The sequence below is a fragment of the Agelaius phoeniceus genome, chromosome 6 (genome assembly GCF_051311805.1).
Source record: "Agelaius phoeniceus isolate bAgePho1 chromosome 6, bAgePho1.hap1, whole genome shotgun sequence".
NCBI classification, from domain to species: Eukaryota; Metazoa; Chordata; class Aves; order Passeriformes; family Icteridae; genus Agelaius; species Agelaius phoeniceus.
This window is the reverse complement of record NC_135270.1, coordinates 6,244,026-6,268,074: the sequence shown is the minus strand read 5'-3', so window position 1 is coordinate 6,268,074 and position 24,049 is coordinate 6,244,026. Positions and strand designations below refer to the sequence as shown.

The window sequence follows — 24,049 nt, the reverse complement described above, 5'->3', positions numbered from 1 at the left end:
TTAAAAGCAATGTGATCATTTAGAATTCAAATATTCTAAGTACATACAATTTAATCAGTAGTGTCTTGCAAAATGTCATGTATTGATGCCACAGCTTCACATTGGAAGTTCATGTCCTGTTCACTACATAAATGGAACACCAGAATCCATTTCCCTGTGGATACTCCCCTATATAAAATGTTATCTAGACACTTAGTACCTATGCCAGCTGCAAAATGAAACACAAAAAATTAAAAAGAATAGTAAGAAAAAATAAAGTTATTACAGAAAACCTACAGAGCAACAACTGGGGCAGATGAATTAACACACACGTGAAATTAAATCTGTTTTCTCAAGGTTACACTGGTAGAGACCTTTTGGTGAATAAAAATATTTTTAAATGTTTCTAGTCACTAAATGTTCTGTTGTATTAATACCCATACATGTCTGGCTCAATGTCCTGTGGGAATCTGTAACTTCCACAGAACACTGCAGAAAAGCACACCCAACACACAGTACACACCAGCACTTAACAACCTTAATTTTAATTGGAATTCTGCTGCAGTTATTTATGCTCTGGCAAGTGAACTCAGTGGCTGACTGGCTGAGTTTTTCCCATACAAATTTCTATGATTAGACCTGTGGTGTAAACATGACACCATCAGAACAAGTCTCATCCCTACCCATGGCTTAGCAATCCCACTGACACATCCATGGGGAAACACAGCAGCAACTCAGCTTTGGGGCACGACAAAAAATCACCTGGTAATGTCCTGACAGAGCTAAAAAAATCCTGTAGATGTTATTTTTTCCCCTCCCTGATGAATTTAACCTATGGAGTGCTAATAGGAAAACTACACAAGTCTATTTTGGTAGGCTAGACTGTTCAGCCTTCCAGCCCATCCCATTACTCCACAGCCTGCTGAAAGAATTCAGCTGCAATGGTCCCTCCAAATGTTTCACCCCAGCCTTGAACCCTATAAAAACCCTCTTTAATTGTTCTCCTAAATGCTTGTTTCCCCTATTTTTCCTTCCCTATTATTCCATTTTAGTTTATTTGTCCTTTCCCGTTGAAAGGAGAGCCTGGCTATTCTTAGAAGAGTTTTGGATCCCAAAATAAACTGCTTAACTATGTATCTATTACATTCAGAATTGATGTCACATCAGACCTGCCAGCGTGCTACAACAGGAATGTGACCACAGCAAAGGGCCCCAGCATTCCTGCAAGCCCTGCTTTGCAAAGATTTTTGAAATAAATTTACATTCAAAAATGGATCTACCCAAACATCAAAACATTGGGTAGGGATTTTTTTCCATTTCTTCTTCTCATAAACGTGATATTTTTAAAGCAGTTCTTGCCTGATATCTAATATTAAACCCCAGACCCTCTACCACCACACTAGAGGAAGAAATCAGGGTAACCAGATTATACTGAGAATTCTTTTTAATCGTGCTGAATGTTAAAATGTTGCTGTGAGCAAATGGAAGTTAAAAACAGGTAATGCAGTTTAAAGAAAAAAAAAAGATAAAATTGAGATCTAGATAATAAATGGATAATAATGGGAGCCTTTCATCTGAGTGAACCCTTTGAGTCTGGTCCAGGACACTAATAATTACAAGTAGCTCATTAGTTATGGCTAAAAACTTCATTCTGTTCCCAATATAGCAGACACTCATGTTAGGAAAAGGCACACTTGTTGACAATAATAACAGAAGCAACAAGGATCAAACAGACAAGGAACATTCCCCTCATTTACAGAGGAGCTACTGCTCAAATTGGGCTGAAGCACAAGGACTGCTCAGTGCCCTGAGCTGGGGCTGAAGAACTTTTGTCTCCGAGAGGAAAATGAAAGGGAAGTTTTCTTCACTGCCTGCTCTTCTCAGAGTGCTGAGAAAGAATTACACAGAATTTCACAAGGCCCCCACAAGGTTCTGCTGGAAAAATGTGAGGGGCAATAAACATTTCCTGGACTTTAAAAAATAACAGCAATAGTTATTTCAAGAACACAACTGTCATTTCATTTGAACTATTAAACATGCATTAATATAAAATCACTATGCCATATATCTCAAATATGTCCTCAACAGAGAATAGAAATATACACTACATAAAGCCCACAATCCATTTAAGTCCCATACTAGGCCAGGGAGATATTCTGGGTTCAGCTTTCAAATGACTTTGACAAAACACAAAACCAAGACAATGCCACCTAAAAATTTATTCAAAGCATCAACAACTAACAAAAATTGCAATAATAAAATAATTGTGAAGTTGGATTATTTTGTGCGTGATAGCCAAACCTTGAACACTGCCTTAAAGGCTATGGGACTATGAGAGTCTGCACAGTGGGAGTATTTACCAGGAGCTCCTGCTCCTTGAAAAGGTGAAAACTGAAGTCCAGTTGACAAATCTCTACTAAAAAGGTATCTGTGATTTCCTTGGATATCTGTATAATTCCACATTGGTTTGTTTCCAGCATATATGAATTTTCCATGGGGGGAAAAAACAAATCCTCAAATCAAAGCACTACCTTTTCTTAGTGCCAGGAACTATTTTTAGGTTATGTTGTCACACCACAAATTGATAGGACAAACTTTCAAAGGCCAGCCCTGCATTATGTCATTGCTTTTTAGTAAAGCTCCTAGCACTGGCCTTGCTGTGTCTTTGCTAACAGAGTTAATATTTCCTTTTGAGTCAAGCTCATTTCGTTTTCTGGCAGTTTTACATTGGGCTTTTCACTTTTAGGAAGAAGTCAAGCTACAAAAATAAGTGTAACCTGCATATGCTAAAATTGGGAGGGTTGGGGAAAAAAAGTCTTATTGAAAGAAAAAAACACCTCCCAAAAGCAGCCACCCCCAGCTCCATTTCAGCAATGTCCTACTTTGCTGCCTGCAGGCTGAGCAGTCCCTACACACACACACACACCTCAATTAGTGGGGGAAATCTTGGTGATTTTCTTCTAGATTCATCAAGGTGCTATAGTTCTTTTGGGTCCCTGACACTTACAAAGTTTATAGGTGAAATCATCAGCTCAGTGGGACTCCTATGTAACATAATTTTCCCCATAATCAGTTTTCCTGAATGGAAAATGGCAAATTCCTCACAAAATGGCAATTTTAAAAATGACATCAGTAAACAGTATTGACTATACAAGAATAAGAATTTATATTATCCATGAATAGGGTAGCATAAACCACCACAAGCAGGCCAATATACTAAATAAATCCTTGGCAGTAATCCCACTGCCAAGACAGGCTTACAAATTTGTTTACAATTACCCAGGAAGAGGTGCTGTCAACCAGCCTAGTCATGGCTCTGTAAACAACATATACATTAATGATGCTGCTGGGAAAGGAGCAGCAAAATTATCCATTATCAGACAATTGCTGAGAAGCTGGAATACTTGAAGCCTTCTACAGAAATAGACCCTTGAGAATAAATAGCTGGAAACAAGAACAGTATCAGATCTACATCAAAATCAAAATAGAAGAGAATTAGAGCCTGGTAACATAACCTTATGAGGAAGAGTCCATTAGAGCATAATGATAATCAGGTATTTTCATTAGTCATTTCAGAACTAGACAAACTCTGTATTCTTATTATTATTTTCTGTCTCTGACACTGGAAATGGCCTTAGGGCAAATCAGCTTATGCTATGATTTAAGATTACATATTTTTACAAACATAAACAGAAATAACCAACTGAGAAAGACATGAAATGCGTCAGACATCCAAAAAAAATCCCCAAAGATGCATTTTTGAAATAAATTTTCATCTGAAGGTGAAAATCACTGGAGTTTACAAAAAGTATGTCACTGACTTATCAAGCCTTGTAGGGTACTGTAAGTACCTAAAGACAGAAAGCTGCTTTGGTGAGGTAGCAAGGAAACAGGCCTTTACCTCAGTGACCTCAACCAAGTGTCCCTGGAAATAAAAGGCAAGATGGCCTTGTTACAAAACAGAGAACATTACATTCTGCTGCCTTTTCAGGTCCTCTAAGGATGGCCAATGGAATGTTACAGCATCCACTTCAAGGCTTATTAACTATCATGTAGCAATAGAGTGCATTATGATTACTAAGTGCTTTCCCCAAGGTGGTTACAGCTCCGTAGAGTAAGAAGTGATCATTTTTGCAATTTAAAAGTGTAACTACACAACATATTTATGGAGCTGCAGCAGTTAAACCTGATGTAAACAGGTCAACTGATTTATAAATCTACAGGTGTGAAGGTTTCTCAAAGATGCCAGACCTGTTCCTAAATCAATTTTATGATTTTAAACCTGACAAAAACAGACTCAAATGCATATCCCTGATATCATTTTACGTTCATACGAACTGTGGATGACAGGATGCAGATGACAGGCTTCCACTCACTAGATTCCATCAACTTTTCAACCTTAAAGCAGCATGGAACTACCAGGAACACCAACAAACCAACCTAACAAGCATCATCAGACTTTATCTGCCAAGGTCAGGGGGAGAGGGTGTTCAATTTTCAGTGATTATAGTTTCATCAGCAGAAAAGAAAAAAAAAAAAAAAATCAAGCCTACCAAATTGAAGCGGACTACCAAAAATAGGCTTTGTTCTAGAGAATAAGCACATACCTCACTGTGTTGTGTATTTCTTATGCCCCACTGGTGCCAGTTATACCCACTGAAATGAGAGACAAGTGAAATCATAGTGGTTTTTGTTTCACTGTTCAGCACAGAAAACAAAACTATGTTAAAAATCTACTAATTGAGTGATTAAAATTCCACTGCAGGGGTTAACTGCAGGAACCCATCATGCATTTAACTGGCTCTTCTTCCTCCTAGGGGATTTCATCACCCAACCTCCAGAGGGGGAAGAGGATCCAGGGGGATCTCTGGGGTGAAAACTGACCCCTGGGAACACCTACTAACCAGACAAAGCAGGCTTCATAAACTCCAAATCAGCAGTGTGTCTCAATACAAGCTTGCTATGATTTAGAGCTGTTGTCATTACAATTGTCATACATTTGGTATTTTCTAAACAGTAAACAGGAACAGGCAAAAGCTAGCTGATGAAGTCAGTGCCTACACGTATCAACACAGCTTTAGATAAGAATGTTCTGAAATAAATAGCATCCAAAGCTTCTGCATGTGCAACTGCTTCAATAAGAAGTTATTGCTGTGTCATAACTGTGTCAAAAAAAGAAATCATAAAAATATCGAGGCAATGTTTACAAGTTGCATGATTACTTTAAAGGTAATTATTTAGCTAGAACACATGACTCTTATTTCCCTATGAAAGGCTCTCTACTTAACTGGATTAACACACTATTGATAGCTAAATTCCACTGCCAGAGGCTACTGTCAAGTCATCATTTCCAGAACAAACCTATAAGCTATTTTCTTTATCCTGTGTGCAACTATTACACCAAGCTCATCATGAATTTGTTCCCAAAGTGCTCTAAAAAAAACTGCTGCAAAGAACATTCAAGAGATGCATGACACAGGATTACCTGTTCTAATGAAATTAGACCATACATCAGTCACAGGTTGGAAGGCTAAATACATTTAGCAGCCAACCAAAGACCTAACATCTGAATTTTAACATTGGTGATTTTTTTTTTAGTTTAAAGATGATTCAATTTTGATGCTGTGAAAATTGACTACTGCCTGAAAATCAACTCTCAGATGTTTTCAAGGGAAAGCAAATCCAGCTCTGCATTCTCAGCAAATACTTCTCATGAAAATGTTTACATTTTTTTCCTTATCAAAAGCAACCCACAGATATGTACACTCACTTCTCCACCCATTTCTTAGCACACACAATACACAGGTTTTACACAGAGATGTGAGATAGGAAAGAACAGAAATAACCTTCTCCAAGATAACTTTTCCTGCATGAAGTTGCATTCAGGGTAATGCCACTGGCACAGAATGGGGAACATTTTCCATTCACCTCTGCAGAGCCCTCACCCTCACATTTCTGTGGGATGCTAACACAGAGGTAAACAAGGAAAAGGAACTTCTGACCTCTCTGCTTTCATGGAATCATCAACAACAATGTCAATACAAGCAGAACCCTCATTTTTTCAGATCTCATTTCCATTTGCAGCATCTAACTAAAATCAGAAAGAAACTGAAAAAAAAAACCCTCCAAGTGGTGTCATCATTTGTTACTACTGTACTTCAAATAAAGGGAATTTATTTTAAAGTTGTTAGGCTCAGCAACAGGAACAAAAACAATAAAAAAACCTAACTGGTTCCAAACTGGGGAATTTTGAAGTCTAACTTCCTTCCTTCCTCATCCCCCAACACCACTCTGTGTTTCCTGATGTTGATAACGCTGGGTGGGAGACAGAGCACAGGCCTTCCTAATGAAGGGTCCCAAAACCCCCCAGAAGGGCCAAAGGGGAATAACCAAAAAGGTTAAAGTGCACAGGGAACACAATCCAAAGAAAACATGTTTGTTACATGGACAGGCCGATGTGCTGGCTGCACAAAGGCCTGGGAAAGCAAGTTACAGTTTCCTCATTCTGCACTGGCAAAAAGTGCTACCCCACAGTACTGACACAGGGCTGCTTGGAAAATGTCACCCATCCTTCCAGCACAATTCTCCCTGTTTTCCTGGGCTCTTGTCTGGCTCAGCAACATCAGCAGCCACTGATCACACTTCAAAGCACTGGTCACTCATGCAATAAAATTGCCTGTTGCACCACACAGCAGCTCCTCATCAGGACCTTTTCACACAACAAATACAGAACCTATTTCATAAAACAGAACTGGATTGGCCAGAAGTGTAGTATGTCATTAATTAATTAAAAAAAAAAAAAAGAAGATAAAAGAAGCAGCAAAATCTACCTTTAATGTGCTACAGAGGCTGGACACTGATTGCATCTTTGAGTTTACATTCTTCACTAAGTTATTAGAGACAGCCCTCTGCCTCATCCCATCTTTTACAGAATGAGCTGTGTTTGACACAGGAAAAATAATGAGACTGAGCATAGGAAGATTCCCCCTTTACAGGGGAAATTATATTGTAATGACATACAGGTCTACTTGAGATACATTTGTTGATCCCAGACATGTGTCAAGTACTTATTTTTATTATTTTAAAATATATCAAAAACATTACCCCTAAGCATGCAGTTGTCAATTATGCAAATTATACAAATCAGGTTTCAAAGCACAACAAGTGTTTTGAATTTTTCTTAGACAAGCCACACCTGAGTCCAATAAAGCAAAAAACCATAGCTAATGAAAAAGAAAAATAGGAAACTTAGTCTGATTATAAATGGAAAGCACAAAAATTGAAATATTGTCTTTAAAATCCAGTTTAAATTAAAAGCTAAGTTTGACAAAAAATAAAAAAGGCTGTGTTAAATTAAACCACATCATAAATTAACACCTAGGGTATTAATCCCTTTCAGCTACCAGTTCTCTAGTAAAATGTAACAGTTCATTCAATGTAAAAAAAAAAAAATTGAATAACTGTTTACAAGAGATTTTAGAGAAAAAAAAAAGATATTTTGACTTGCAAAAGAAAATATTGTTAATTGCACACAGTCCATTTCCAGTGACTCCCAGCCCTGGTGCACTCTGAAATTCCAGCCTGGAGCCGCCAGGAGCGTGGGAAGGGTCCCATTGCGTAAGATGTTATTAAGGCAGCAAAGCCTGCCTGCTTAACTGCAGATACTTAAATACTCTAAATAATTACACAGATTAGCCAGGCACAGTGCTGCCGACCTGGAGCAGCAGGGAGCTGCTCCTGCACAGCCTCTCCAGGTGCATTCTGTGCCCAGGGACTGAGCTGGGAGATGCTGACCCCTGGGCGTTTAACAGGAGGCAGAACAGGACTGGCCTCCACTTCTGCTAGACCCACACCATTCCAAGTGATGGAAGAATTCCCCAAGCACAGAACTAATTGTGCTCTATCAACAAGGTCAATGTGACTCCCACTGAAGGTAATTTACAGGCACAAAGTACTTTTCCTTCCTGCTCAAGCTGCTGCAGAGTTACAGGACAGTGCTTAGGAGAAATATGTGAGGAATTCCACATTACAATATTTCAGATGTCAAGAATCGAAGTGTATTTTAGAACAATCTGGGCTAATTTTAATTTTTCAGCTATTCACTCAGAGGCTCAGACCTACAGAAGTTTGGCACAAGATACTACATACTAGTTCAAGCAAGAAAGACATTATAAAGTATTTGTTTCTTCACAGGATGGTTAAAAACCCAACCAAAGGACCTAAGGGAAGAAAAATTAGATACAGCAGTACACTGCTCTGAGGAGGCAATCCTTGAAGTACAGGTGCATACACTACAGTTATCTCTGAGCATGCACTCCCCTTCCCATTCCCCAATACATTTTTTGGGTGGGGATGTCCTTTGCTTTTGGGGGTTTGTGGCTTTTTGTTTGGTTGGTTTGGTTGCTGGGTGGAGGGTTTTTTGTTTGTATGTATGGGGGTATGGCTGCTTTATCTTGTATTTTTTTGTTTTTTAAAATAAAGTTTCCTGCTCTATCTGCAGAGTTTTTGTTCCTCTTGCAGTGGCAGTGCCATGAGAAGCAGGAGTTGAGCAATGAGCTGGAGAGAGAACTAAGAACCCAGGCTCTTAGTCAACATCAGGAAACTATTTCCACTTCAGAAGTCAGGAAGCCTCTCGCACTTGTGCCGCATTCTGCTGAAGAAGAGAATCTGCTGTCATGCCACACAAATGTAAACAAACCTATCAACAACCACTGCACTTAATTATACTTCTCTGTTGCTGTTTCTTCAAATTTGCACTACTGCTCTCCCCAGACAGCAATGAACAACCAACCCTCAATCTCTGTTTTGTTTTCTATAGCACACAAAGGCACCACACGTGTTACTGAGTTAGTCCAGAGCTATGCACACAGTGACCTGCCAAATAGCTACTGCAAAACAGCAAGGACAACTACCAACTTCTTCCTTTTCACCCTGCAGGAGTCACTTTGAATCCTCTCTCTACTCTGCAGCTGCTGTTTGTACCTCTGGCACTGGCACCTTGGGGATTTTCATCTCCTGTCAGATTTGGGTTGAAGTACTCAAAGGTTCAGTGGTACTGGGACAAAGGCACACTTTATGCACATTAATCAGACAAAAAAAGCTCAGAGGTCAGCTCTCAAGTTTTTCCAAAAATCCCCACTAGATTACACCCACCCAGAAAACACAGTATTTCTTACTGCAGGAGTTTCTTGTAGTACCCATTTCAGAAGGGCAAGTGCAGGGCACCAAGTGCCACCTCCAACAAGCTGATCACAGTCTATTTTCACAAAAGGGGCCCTTGCTTGTCTTCACAGCTCAACCACTAGAAAGTTAGAGGTGCAACATAAACAGAGACATTTCAGAAATTTATCTGTAACTATTCTCTCATGAAAAACTCAAAACATTTGAAGAATCTTTAAGAGGAGCTAAATGGACATTGTCTCACGCAGAAGAAAAATTCACCTACATCACTGTAACTTAAAAACTGCAGAATGAATCCACTCCAATGACTGCCATTAAATCACTCATACTTTTTGATTTGCTAAAACACACTGACCTGTGTACTGCCCTTCACCTCAAAGCATGTAAATCACATGCTTGGCAAAATGTTAGGTTTGTCTCAGAAAGGGAAGAGCTTAAGGCACAGCCACAAGGAAAAAAAAAGGGAAAAATATTTGAAAATATCTTTCTAACCTTAGAAAGCAAAGCTAAAATCAAAGCACAACAGCACGGAGAAAGGAGTTGTTACATCCAATTTCATACATATTTAAAATACAAAAGCCACGCAACTCATGACCAAGAAGGACTGAGAGCATGCATGTGTGCAATACTCAGCAGTGGGATGTACAAATAAACTCACCACCATGTAAAGCAGCTTTCTGCCACACTTCAGCAACCACCAATGAACACAGCAGCTTTCCAAGAGGTGCACATTTTGTCACACAGTCTCTGACTCCCCTCAGCACCCTCAGCCTGGCCCCCACCATCAGACACACATGGAAACCCAAAACAAAGGCCATGCCAAAACTAGGAAATTGCAGCTCTCCTGTGTCTGGAGAGAGAACAGCACTAATTATAAAGTGATTAGCTTCTATTAGACTTTTTGTTGTGTCAGTAAAGGAGAGGGAAGGGCTGAGGTTGCTGTTATGAATTTGACATTCCACATCCATATGACACCACCTTCTTTGAAATGGTGACATTGATGCAGATTCTGTATCTTGGGGAAACGTGACCTATGTACATTGGTTAACAACTGATAGAAGGGGTATTTCACTGGCATTATTTCATACAGGCCTGCAGGAGAGGTCTCACATAACCTCAATCCTCTGGATACACAGAGAATGAAAATGCTGAAGTGTTAAAAAATACCAGCAGAACAGGAAACCACGTATGGGCATGATCTCCACCCAATTTAGTAAATTAAATATTACACTAAGTTTGGGGCTTTCTCTATGGGGATTTTTGAAGGAGTTTTGAATGAGTTAGAAACAGGACTTTTGAGTTTTTGATGATGAAGTTTATTTTCTTATCTTCTGCATAGGCAGGAAGGGTGAGTTCAGCTCACATCTTCACTGCATGGCTCAGAAGGTCACAAGACCCTCAGTTACAAGACATTTAAGGAGTTATGGACCAATAAAACACTGCCAACAAGGATATTTATGGTTTTGACCCAATCCTTCAATATTTCATCTTACAGACCCATACTACAGCGTAAGATTTCTTAACCAATCATGTTATGACACACAAACCTACAGTGCTGCATTTTAAACACCTTGTTCACCTCTGTAACTACTTTTATTTTAAACTCGAAAACTCTAAACTTTCCTCCACTTAATATATCTCTACTTCAAACTATATATTCACATTCTCACTTCTAACACCTAAGTTTGGAAGCCTTTTCCAAGATCTCAAATCAAATCCTGTGTTTAATTCTAAGCTTTGGCTTACAAGCCCAGAGTTCTAAGAATTCCTTGTATTTCAGGTTCCAATATTTCTCTTTTAATTTTATATCAGATAGCTCTATGTTAGACCAGAGTCAGTGGAGAGTCATTTGATGATTTTTGTACACAGTCTAATGATTCTAGGGACAGACACATGAAGAAAATATCTAGATATAGATGTTTTTATATATCTAGATATATAAAAAAATATATATTTATATATATCTAGATACTTAATAACCATAACCTGAGAAGAAGTGGTGTGTAGAGAGATTAAGTGGAACAAAATTAGTGCTAATTTGTCTTTGGCAATCCTGAAGTTGTTCTTTCAGGAAGGCAACTACATGGCTACAAATTGAATATCCCAAATGACACATGGCAGCATTCCACAAGCAACCAGCCCTGTGAGACAGTCATTCTGCAGACAGGGTGGAGTACTGGGGCACTAATGACACAAGCTAATTCCTAATTATCCTGCTATGTAATACCCTGCAGGGTTGCAGGGTTTTTCCCTTGTTAAATATCAGTTAGTTTCCTAACCTTATTTTTTTTTTTGGTAGGCTTTTAGCAGCTTAACAACTGCTGTCTATATTAAACACTACATCAAATAGGAAAATTACATAAAGCAAGAAAACACTAGGGATGTGAATGGTGTTGGTCAGAAAAAAACAGGTCACTGTCAACTCAGTGAGAGAAGATTCCCAGTTCATGGCAGGGCCAAGAGATCAGTTAAAAACCAGCAGAAATAAAGCTGAGAACCAGTGCAGCACTCCACGTTTTTTAGTGTCTCTCCCAGCATAGTCAGACATCAACTCTAGAGCTGTCCCAGCTCCTCTGTGTGCACAGGAAAGCTTTCCATTTAACAATACTTTCTTACTGGAAATTGTTGAAATAATTCAAGGCTATATGAAAACCAAAGCAGTCAGCAGCCATACCATATAATTTACAAATTACATCCTCCTGTTCTGCTTTACAGCTCTTGTTACCAAAAATGCTGAGGCCCTTTGCTCTACTCCTAGCTACTTTCCCGGGGAGGTGAAATGTCCAAAATCAGCTGCATCTCCACACAGTGCTGGTCCAGAGAAAAGCAACAAAGCTGGTGAAGGACCTGGAACATAAGTCCTATGAGGAGCAGCTGAGAGAGCTGGGGATGTTTAGTCTGGAGAAGAGTGCAGGGGAAGCATTGTATTCTTTGTATTCTTGAAGAATACTTCGAGATATTTCAACAAAATATGTGTAAATAAAGCATAATTTATATTTTAAAAAACAACTAGATCTTGGCTGGATGGCAAGCAGTGAAAGAGTGAGAAAATCAGCAGCTCAAAAATTTAAACATTAACTGGGGTTCAAAAAAAGGCACAAAGAACAACATCCAAATACTATTAGTGTAAATTTGCTGGGTTTTGCCAGCATATCTTTTTAGCAAGTATCAAGTGCCAGTACTGATCTATGACCTACAGCACACCCTAACAGTTTTTCAGTTGATAAAACAACAGTAATATGCAGTTTAAAAGCTTCATATAGTGTTATATTTAAACAAAAGCCTTCTACATAAGTGAGGTGGTGCCTGCAGTTTTTCAAAGAAGCCATGAAATGCGCATGTTTGAAAGTTATCAGAGAATTAAGTTTTATTGAGAGAAAGTAACAAAAATAATGGTAAAATCTGTTTCACTTCAATTCCTGGAATCAATATGGGACAATTAAAATACATTTGAAATTCACATGAATTTTGAATCTTCAACATTTAAAAAGGTTTTGCGCACTACACTCAAAACAAAGTGTACTCTTGTGAAAGATTTCATTGTGAAGTATTAGGTGGTTTTAACATTTTGAATACCAAAGATTCACTACAAGGGTAAGGCCCTATCATTCTCAAAAACTTCCAAGAAAGCATTCAAATACTAATGAAAATTCAACAGTGCAATTCTGAAAAAAGGTAATAATCACATAAAGAGATGATATTTTGTGAGAAACTGCTGCACTGTCCTGGGACAACTGAAACATCCTTGGTATTTACAAAGGGGGAAATGTTCTTAAGGTAACATCATAGTCTCAAAATGCAACTGCTTGAAAATCTTATCTGTGAAATGCTTTTGGCTTGTTTCTCCCAGCCCTCTAATCCCATTTCAGTTGACAGAAGCTGTTTTAACAGCTTCTAACAAAAAGAAAAAAAAACCCTTGAAAACATTACCTAGCACTGTAGGACCAAGAATTTTCAAATATACAGTGTAAAATTTAACAGTCCAGACATTTCAGGCCATTTATATTCATACAAACTTGAATTCTACTTAATAACATCCCAAACAATTCTTTTTATCCCAGACACCAATACTACTTTCCAATCAGTGCCTGAATTCACAAGAGGTTTCTTCTCTTGTCAGTGTTTTGGTTTTTAATTCCCTGGTATTTTATTGCTGGTTTTGGTCTGACTCCACGTGAGCGTAAAACATGCTCACATATCCATCTGCACTTGCTCAAGCTGCTTGATTTTCCAGTCAACAGACTTCCAACACATCTGCTCCATCCTCTTCACTCCTGGAGGAAGCCATGGATGCAGAAGGAGCCTCCACCCACAGGACACCTCTCCCCTGAAGCCAAGGATGTCAGGTGGAGAAGATGGGCTGGAGCAGAGGCTTGGCTTTCCACCACCTTGATTCACATCTAGTACTACCTGCTGCTACACCAGGAAAGCCATATTCTCACAGGAGCCCCACAGTGGGACCAATTTGTCACAATATTTACAAATATTAGCATTTACAAATGGTAGCACTGCAGCTACCACCGATATTTTCTGCAAGTGAGATATCTGATATAGCCATGCTCACATACGAGGAACAGATCTTTGGGACTTAAATATCAGTGCAGTGAAAAAAAAAAAGGATCACATTTCAGTAGATCTATTTTCATATGTGAAAAATAAAAGCTGCTTCCCAAAACTTTAGCCAGGGCAAACAGGTCTATCATTCAAGCTCAGCAAAAATTAAATATAGCAAGAACCAAGAGCTCTTCTGCCTTGAAAACCATGAAAGAATTTCCATTCTGTTAAACTGAAGCAACCTATGGACTAAGAGAACCCTCATCTGAACTCTGATTCACATTGCTGCTCCAGCCATCATGATTAACTTGAAATCTGGGCTGACATTACTAGAATCTCCAACAGGTACATGGTACATTCAAATGCTCCATGTGTTATCCCAGGTTATGTTACTCAGAGAATCTCTTGCTCAGGAAAAAACCCAACATGAAGGCTGGATGGCATTTCATCCACTCCCATCCTCATGAGTCTCCTATGGATCTTCAGAGAGGATTAAAAAAAAAACTTGCAAAATAACAGTAACCCTGACACTCATTTCTACAGAATTAAAAAAAAAAAAATCCCAAACATAAAACCAAAGAACCACACCATTACAAAAAAAATCTACTTTTGTTTTCTGCGTCTATGAACAGAGAATAATAAGGTATTAGAGAGCACGTTATGTTGACTAGAAAATAATGAGAGAATTGAAAATACATTTGTTATCAAATAGCTACATAAACATGAAGTCATGATGAGCTAAGATTGCCACTCCTGGATGATACTCTTAATGGTTTTTGTTCGGCCCTATTAATCATGAAGTTTAAAAGGGGAATTCAATAAAACAATTAATGAACAGTATGCAAAAAGTACAAACAAAGTCTTGCCAAATCAATAAAACAATTTGTTCACAGACACAAGCCACAAAGGTTTATCTTGACATTAAGTTCCGTTTGCTCCGATAAGGAAAGAAACCAGCAGCCGCAGCTCTGCGACTTTAAAGAGGGGGGATAAAAAACTGTGAAGTGTCCCAATTCACTTGTAACAGCAATTCCTTACATTATCAGGACTCTCTTATATATACCCCTGCCTGAAAGCATGCTCACAGCAGAGCAGCTGACTTTGAACAGGCTGACCTTGAGCAAGCCAACGACCTCAGCAGCATGTACTTCTGGCTTATTTCACTGCAGCAGCGAAACAGCCTCACCATCTATAGAAGTCTACCGTTCCTGGCCACCACCCCTGACTATTTTAAGATATCCCAATACACTTCAGTGATGCACAGTTCAAAGTGATAGAATAACATCTGCTAGCATGTTGAGGTGGAAGTTGTTTACAGAGGCATTTTTAGCTTGTTCTCGCACTGCGCTTCCCAAACTGACAGAAAAATCAATTGATTAACAGAGCTTTGCTTCTAATTTAAACATATCAACCCCAAAATTTAATAAACACTGAGCAAGAATTTTAGGCATTGTAAAAGGAGAAAAAAACCCTCAGACACCCCACTCTAGAAAAAGCTCATTTAAAAGCTTCAAGTATGCAACAGCAATGGGTGAACTTGAAAAGGCAGTTGCTTCCCAAGATGTCAGTTTTGCACAGCTTCTCCCCTTGCTCACTGCTTTAAAGAAAAGCTGTATTAAGAGATATGTTTATTTGTATATAGGTTTTTAACTGCTATTTGAAACATAGAGAAGTTGCATGCTGATCTGACATTAGGGGAAGATAATCGTCTGCAGGGATGTAACAGTTGTGTCACTGAGCCATAACAACCCATCCTGCTGACAAGCCCAACCTACAGAAAGAAAACATTCCATTTCCAAATCCCACTCAAGGGAGAGTCACTGTCACTCTGTGTTCTCAGGAGTCCCTGGAGTGACAAGGACCAAGTTACAAAGGCCAGGGAGAAAATAAGCCTCTCTGGGAATTTATGGCCATGAGAATATTTTTTTCTAATTTTGAAGGAATGCATGTAAGAAAGGAGAACAAGAAGTCAAGTATATTACATAAAGTTGAGGGAAGAAAAAACCAGCCTAAGCTGAGGGTGGTTTATTCTGAAACTTAGCATGAAGCTGCAAAAGTCATAAATAAAAAGCTGTCCTGCTGCAACGGCCTCAGAGCACGCACAGAACCCTCACTGAGCCCAGCTCAGGGGTAGTAATTAAACTCCACAGCTCAACTACTTTCTTCTCCTTCCAAAACTCTTTAAAACAGAAGGGCCCATATCAGACCAAATCACTCTTTGAGCTGCAGCAGAACTGACTGGGCAAGTGAAAACAGTGTCGTGACCACAGAACACAATTATTATCACTTTTCCTCTGTCCTCTCTGATCTTCATGGGAGAGGAGGGCAAGAGGAGAGGGGGAAAAGCCTGCTCTCAGCCACCAGGAACACATCCAACAGTGATTTTTCCATCTCTCTGAGCTCCGTTGCAACACTATTGACATTTGGCATTTTGTCTGGAACGAGTCTGTTGATTAGGCACTACCCTTAGTTGGAAGGCTGGAGGGAGAATATCACTGTCCAGCTCTGGAATGGGGTGACTGCACTGAGTGCATCTACTCACATCACTTGCTTTTCCTTATGAGTGCACAGCTGAATACCCAGGATCGTATTTTACTGCTGTCACCAGTGGAACAGAGAAACATTTCTGAGCTATGAGCATCTCTTACTAACCAGACACCTTCCATTCTGCCACACCACTGCAGCTGCCCAGCAGCCTATGGGGTCCAGCTGGTGCCCAGTTTAATCTGGAGATCACTTATATTGCTTCCCACTCACTTTGTTTTCCCAATGAATTTGGCAATACCAGTTTGCCTGCAGATCCCTTGATGCCAAAAGGAACATCCTTTGGATGGGAAACCAAGGGCTTATGATCCCTCAGGTTTTAGCTTTTATATTTTTCACATTATGTGCTGCTTTAGTGTGTGGGTCTGAGCTTCACATGAGGGGATGCTGAGCTCTGTGCACAGAGCAGGGAGACAAAACAATTCCTGCTCCAGCTGGGCACCAAGGACAAATGATCCCAATCTCAGCCCCAAGAGCACAAACACCGTGGGCTGCAGAGAGAAAAACAAGCAGGGTGGGACTGCAGGGGCTAAAGCTGGAATGGGACAATGAACTGCAAGATGCAAATGGAGCAGAACTGATCCAAGGGAGAGAGCCCGGGAGCGCTGGTGCATTTTGGGGCCATTTTGGTTCATCTTGGGTGCAGCCCTGGCTGGGCTCTGGTGCTGCCCAAGGTGGATCCATGGAGGAGATGCTTTGAATCAATCCCTGCTTGATTCTTTAGCTCCCTCCAGTCTCTGCTCTAGGGCAGCCTGAACAAGGCATCATTAATCCTCAAAACCCATTTTCAGTCAAGCTTCCAGCGGCACTCTACCAGCAATATGATCTGACTCAGCACAAAGGTGATGATGTTTTCCTTGGAGACAGGAGGTGAAATAAGCATGGAGGCAGCCACAGGGGCTGGTGATGAGCCACTGTTGAACTCCTTTTGGGGACTGTGCTGCAGGATCCTGCAATGAAGTAGCACACTCAATGGCTACTATCAGATCCACAGTGTGACAGGGATTTTATGAATGATGAATTTGGTAAGGTTTACTGAAGACTCAATTTTAAAATCCCCTTAGGAAGGGAACCCAAATTAAATCAATATGAAGGTGATTCCTCTTGAAAAAAAAACTGAGCAGTAATTCCCTGAAGAGCTACCTCTGAGTGCCATACACTGAGAGGGCCACTGCTTCCCATGGCAGCAGAAAGGAAGGTAACCTGGCTCCCTGAAGCAGATGGGCAGCACCACCTTGACCATTTCACTCCACTCCTCTTGGAGGCTACCGCTAATTGCAGACAGCCATTCTGAAGCCTCTCTTCTCATACCTGCTTTCCCAAATGCATCTCACCTCAGGAAAGAGGCAAAACAAAGGAAAATTACTTCCAGAGAGAAACACCATGTCCCGCGAGAACTTTCTGCCTTGCCAGATGAGCACAAGAGACCAGACTTAGAAACAGATGCTTTGATTCTCCTCCTCCACAGCCTGCACTGCTTTCCATTTGGGATGCAACACTCCCCTTCTCATGATTTGGGGCACAGTTGACCAAAAGGACAGCAACACACTCCTCATACCATTTCCATAAATGACAAAAGCTTGATCACCTACGCTGTACGTAAGGGTATTTTCTTTTGAAAATGTACACACTGCTTAGTTATTTACCTCCTTAGATCACTCATAAAAGGTCAGCAGTCTTAATGTGTGAGGCCAGAAGCAGAAAAGGGCTTCAAATACCAGATCTCTCTAGTCCACAGCTATTAAAATCCAGACCAGCATAAAAAGAGCATGTAAGCACAGACACTGCCTTTCAGGGAAAGAGCATTGAGAATAACATCAGATCTTTAAAACAAATAAAAAATCATCTCTGACTTCAGACAGCGAATCGTATCTAGTACTTATTCATACCCATACTCAACAATTTCTAGCAATACAACAAACAGGAGCTTCCAAAAGGTAACAAAATCTCAAATCTATTTTTCATACTTCTTTTAACCATTTTCTTATTTTCTCTTTGCTTGTCAAAGCTGAAACAGAAACAGGAAAACATCAAGTCATTATCAGTCCATGCAGTCTTGTCTCCATTTTTGTGTTTGCTTATACCTTTTTAAAATTCAGTTAGTCTCACATGTTTAGGACCTCTTCTCATACAGAAGTACCCTAATATTTCCAATTATCATTAGGTCACCTCTCCTGCTGCTATAGGCAAGGTAAGCCAGCCCATTATCCATTCATCTGGCTACATAATGTTCCCCTCCTTAAGTCCTAATCCTCTTATTACTCATTTTTCCAACTCATTACTCACTTCCTCTTACAGATGCAAAATTGTGACACTAGAATTCAAAATAAACAGTCTGTATAGGCTGTATATAAATAGGCTCTATATAGGCTGTATATAAATAAAATAGGATTATTTATTCAATTCTGGACATTGGAGCATTCTCCATTCTCACAATCATTAGTTCACTCTGGTCCCAGGAACAAAAAAACAGAAGCAATGATCAGACCAAGGGAGAAAAAAACCCAACAAAACAAAACCAAAAAGCACCACCAACAAACAACTTTTTCTCTTTACTCAGTTTTGTAAAACTTGTTTTGACATGTCACAGTCAAACAGGTGAAACCTGCACTATCACTCCCAGGTTCTTCTAATACAAAAAGCATTTAAGTACAGTTATATTTTATATATAACTTCTCCTTATTTGATTGACCAAAAGCACAACCTCTCTTAAAACAAATGCCATCTCAACACAAGATATTCTCTGAAGGCCCTTCACATTCTTCTGTAAGACTTTTCACTTCAAATTTCCCCAGCATCATCTATTTTTAAAGCTTTTGAATCAAATCCCTATTTTCTGCTATTATTTGCACTCGTCTGGTGCTTCCAATAGAACAAAAAGAAATTTTGAAGAACTGCCAGTCTACACAAAGTTAGTTTGAATCACACAACTGGTAGAGAGCTACACATCCATGATGAAATCCAGCATGTTGAAAACCTGTTCAGAAGTAAAAACTTCTGTTGAAAGTAATTTTGAAGTATAGTTGTTTGGTGGTTTGTTTTTTTTTTCAAAATTATCTCAACCAATATTTAGATATTAAAAAAAAATTCAAGTAGATGGACCCTAACCTTTTTTCTTCTTTTTATTTTCAAACATTTCTGACTTAGATGCTACTTTATAGAAGGGTAATAAGACTATACAAAACAAACAAAGAATATGATCTACTGAAACCTGAATATTTACAAAGCACTTAAGCATAACTTAATAACTAGGAAATTTTAGGTGCACACACCATATGAGTCCATATCATTCAACAACAGCATTGAGGCAAGACAAGTATATGCACCCACAAATCTTATCTTATTCTTGGGGGATGATATATTTGAATTAACACCCACAGGGAACCCCACTAAGTCACATTTGAGTGTAATGCAAGCATCCAACATGCCAAGGAGTTGCATACTGATCCTGCCAGCAATGGACCTGCCCAAACCCATAAGTGTGCCAGAATTCTATTGAGAGCTGCAAAGCAACATCAAGCCAAGTAAAACACAACTACAGCTACTGCATTTTTATGTAGGCAACTAAAAAACAACGTCTTGTCTATTGAGCCATCTGAACCAGAAAAAAAAAACTGCTGAAAGTAGTTAGTTGAGGCTGAAGTACTCCAATAGGACCACCCAGCCTGGCTGTCCACAGTCTCCCCTCTGTTCTTGGGGAGAAAGGAGTGAAAAATGGCAATAGATCACAATAATCTGTAATTGCTTCAATAAATAAAAAAGCCAAAATAGGTAGGGAAACATTCTCAGACCATGCATCTTGAGTATCTGCTGGATTCTGATTCTGCACAGACCAGCTCAAGGTAAGACCTTTGCACTTGTCCAGAGCCTCTCAGAACTCCTGCCATCTTTGCAAACCTGGCCTGATTTGTCCTGAGAGGCCCAAAACCACAGTATCTTTTGATTTTACATAAAAATTTATCACAGCTTTTACACCAAAATGAACTCCCAAGTTATTTAACTTTTTATTCCCTCTCATGTATATTTTTGTATAATGTGAACATGCATCAATCCATAACATTTCCCTATTTAGTTTTCTGTTGATGAACTTCATGAAGTTTTAAAATCCTCTGCTGCAGTTTGCAATTAAGTAATAGAGAGTGCAGGTGATGAATTAGAATATTTTATGTGAGCGCTGTACATGAAGCGTTCTTGTTTATAAGCTACAGTGAAAAAATAGATTCCTCTGGCATGAACTCCAATCACTAATTTCATCAAGCCTAGAATTGCAGTGCACAAGTTTTCCTTTCCAGCATGAATAGCTGTAAAATATTTAAAATTTTCTTCCAAGTACTCATTGTCCTAGTTTACTAGCTTCTTACTCAACCAGCAGATGGGCAATACACAGCACATACTACTGCCAGTGATGCAAAGCAGAACTGGAAGATCTTCAATCAACACAAGTTTAGCTCATAAGGAAAACAAAAGGACTAAATATTGATAATTTTTAAATGCCAGGCAGATTGGGTAACTATTCAAAGAAAGCTTTAAAAAAATAACCAAACAAAACTATCGAAAACATACACCCATTTTCAGGCAAAAGTAGAATGCAACCACATACCAAAATCACTTTAAACACCCTTTTGCTATCACCCTCAACATTTAAGCATCCTATCACTCCCTAACTCCAGAAGGTTACTGAACTCCACAGCTGCTGAAAGCACTCAGACAGAATGGAGTTTCTAAGAACTAGGGAAAATATTTACAAGTGCTAGAGAAAAACAGAGGCATTTACATAATCTTTGGCAACAGGATATAGAAACATGGCACTTCTAGGACACTGTCCAGCTGCTTACAGGAAAAAAAATCCACCATGTTAGGAAGGCTGGAAAGACATCCTAAACAAGCAAGTGAAAGATAATTTTTTTCTTTTCCTTTTGAACAGTCTCAGAGGTCTCAAAATAGCAGTAAGTGATGGCTTCAGAGAACAACACAAAACATACTTCCAGGAAAAAGACAAGACTATCAAAACATTCAAAGCAAGTATTCACATTCAACATGGCAACCAACTACAGAACTCTCACATTCCTAGATGGTTTTACCGTTTCAAATCATTCTTACTAGTTACCTGGAGGAGCAATTATTTAAGCCACTAACTTTAAGAAATGCTAAAACCTCGTTCCATAACAGGTAAAAAAACCAAAGTAGGAGACACCTACCTGTAATACCGAGATTGTAAATAAGTTGAACAAATAGTCTTTGATACATGGCTGGCAGACCCAAAGTCTATGACTTTGACCCGGTAAGGCTGCCGAACAGGATCCACCAACATAATGTTCTCTGGTTTGAGGTCAGCATGGATTAAACCCAGACTTTTGAGTTTTTTAAGTGCAGTGGCCACCTGTTGCAGAATAGGCCTTATTACTTTCAGTTGCAGAGGGCTGAATTTGTTTTGTTTCAGGAAGTCATACAAGTTCTGTTCCAACATTTCAAAAACCAGACAGGTGTGGTTACGATGCTGAAAGCATTCGTAAGCTCTCACAAAGTTAAATTCATCAGCATTTTCAGTGCTCAGCCTCGCTAAGATGCTCACTTCTATCTGCCCTTGGCGCACGTACGAAGGATGATTCTTCAAGATTTTGATTGCCACGATCTCGTTCGTCCCCCTTTTCCAGCACTTGACTACTTGTCCGAAGGTCCCTCGTCCCAGGAAATCGAGAACCTCGTAGGTGTTTTTCACCGAGCACAGCACCTCGTGCTGCACCAGCTGGTAATCCCCATCCCCGCCGGTGCCGCCCTGCTTGGAGGCGGCCGTGGCCACCACCGTCACCGGGTTGGCCACGCCGCTCTGCAGCATGGCAGGCAGGATGGACAGCTCGTCAACGATCTGCATCGTGCTGCTCTGGTTCTCCAGCTCCTCACTCTTACGCTTCAATCCACATCGCTGGGCTCCCTCCAGGAGATCCGAGCGGCTTCCCTGCGTCCCGGCCCCCTCCGGCTGAGGTTGCTGCGCCCACGCTGCCAACGCTTTTGTAGCACCTGCAGTATTTTTTAAAGCAACAGCATTTGACTGCAACCAAAAGCTCTGTCCTCGAGGTCTATCAAATGGGTTTTTAGTCTGAAAGAAAGTACTAACCCTGTGGGGAGAAATTCCAAAGTTTTTACCATTCACATAGATTTGCGGGTAGGTTCTTTCGTGGTACACGCAACTGCTTGGTTCTAGTTTGAGTTTCTTCACACTACAAAAGGCACTTGACTGGGTTTGATAAACATATGGTGGATAGACCAAGACTTGTGAGGCCATACCTACAGGGGGAGAGGAAAAGAAAAAAACAAGTGAAAATTGTGCGCATTCCCAAGCTTTCCAGCCGCTGCAACTTCTAAAAGAAAAATCAGGATGCAATTATGTTCTCCAAATGAGCAGGTCTAAAGTTGTTTTATATTTAGTTTCTTGTGGCAGAACAAGGCCCTCACGCTTCACAAGTGCCCACAGAAGGACTTTAGCAGCAGCAGGTTACTGCAGTTAAGTGCTTGAGCTGGTTGCACAGGACTGAGACAGGCTGCAGCACATGGCATTTTTCAAACAAGGGTCCTACCTTTGCGCTGTTAAACTCAACTTTCATTTAAAACCTCCCACCATTTCTACACACAAAAGTAGCACAGTGCTCAGTAACACAACTGAAAAACCAATTCAAATATTTAGCAACGATGACAAAAAATAACTCAGGAGTTGATAATTGTGAGTCAATGCTACCCGTTACACAAGGATTCCAACCTATTCACTGTAAACACCAGCAACCTTCTGACAACAGGCTAATGTCATAACAGCCACAGACCAAAGAATTTCACTGGGATGAAAATGAAAGTGATCAAGCCATGTGATGGGGCCCAAAATAACTCAGGGGGCATGGGTATGTACACATAAACAACAACAAGGTTCCAGTAACTTACATGTACAGTAACCTAATCCATTCACCAAAGGCAGGTGCTTTCCTTGAGCTCTGCTCCACCCCGCTGCAGAAATTCGTGTATCAGTGACAGAGTCACGGGGCTAGAGGCAGGGATTTACCTTCCAGGTGTCCTCTATGCACTGACCCAGTGTCCCCTTCCAGACCTGTCAAACACCAGCCTTGAACTGTCACGTAGTTAAGCTAAATACTAAGAAAAAGGCTCTGGATGGACCCCAGTGGAGCTACAAGGTGTCAGGGAAGTTATGGTTTATACCAGTCTGATCAGCTCCCAGAGACAAATTCAATACAATAATACCTTAATTAGATCACTTAATCATACCAAGCACATGAAAATTCTGGTAATAGGTATTTAAATTGCAGATGAGTCACATAAAACTTGAGCTAGACACTGCAGTGACTCTGATCAAATGAAAACTAACCAAAAGCACAGCATAATTATTCTGAAGCTGTGATTTCATTTATGCAAATGAACATTTAGATATCTTAAGAGCAATTAAAATAATCATACCAACACCTCAGTTTAGAATCCTCTAATGCGTTTTGTCCCAGCTGCACAAGAAAACTTCAAAGCTCTCTCCTTCCCAAAGTTGTTTTCTCAGAGCCAGATGATGTAGAAAGCTGGAGACAGCCAGGAAACAGCTGGGCTCTTCTGCCACCAAACATGATGAAACTGCCACTGGCCTCCTGCTCCACACCAAGGACTTAACACTAACTATTAACCTCAAAACACAGGAAAAAACTCCTCAAGCTCTTGACTTCTCTCCTAAATAACATGCCCCATTACAAGGTGCATAAGCATTACTGTTGACTAGGAGATCTTACTGCCTTTTCTAACACAATTA

The 24,049-nt window shown here is 39.9% G+C and overlaps 1 protein-coding gene across 4 annotated transcripts in view; it reads right to left on the bottom strand.

Moving 5' to 3' along the window:
* HIPK3 (homeodomain interacting protein kinase 3) overlaps positions 1-24,049 on the bottom strand; it is a 69,314-nt gene that overhangs the window by 31,445 nt on the left and 13,820 nt on the right. For 3 of the 4 annotated variants that reach the window (XM_077179541.1, XM_077179542.1, XM_054635064.2), the window contains exon 2: positions 21,456-22,542. In XM_077179541.1, the coding sequence (XP_077035656.1) occupies positions 21,456-22,540 (1,085 nt within the window). In that variant the 5' untranslated portion in view covers positions 22,541-22,542. Of the gene's footprint in view, positions 1-21,455; positions 22,543-24,049 lie in introns of those variants that run through there. The other variant, XM_077179543.1, reaches the window with a different exon arrangement.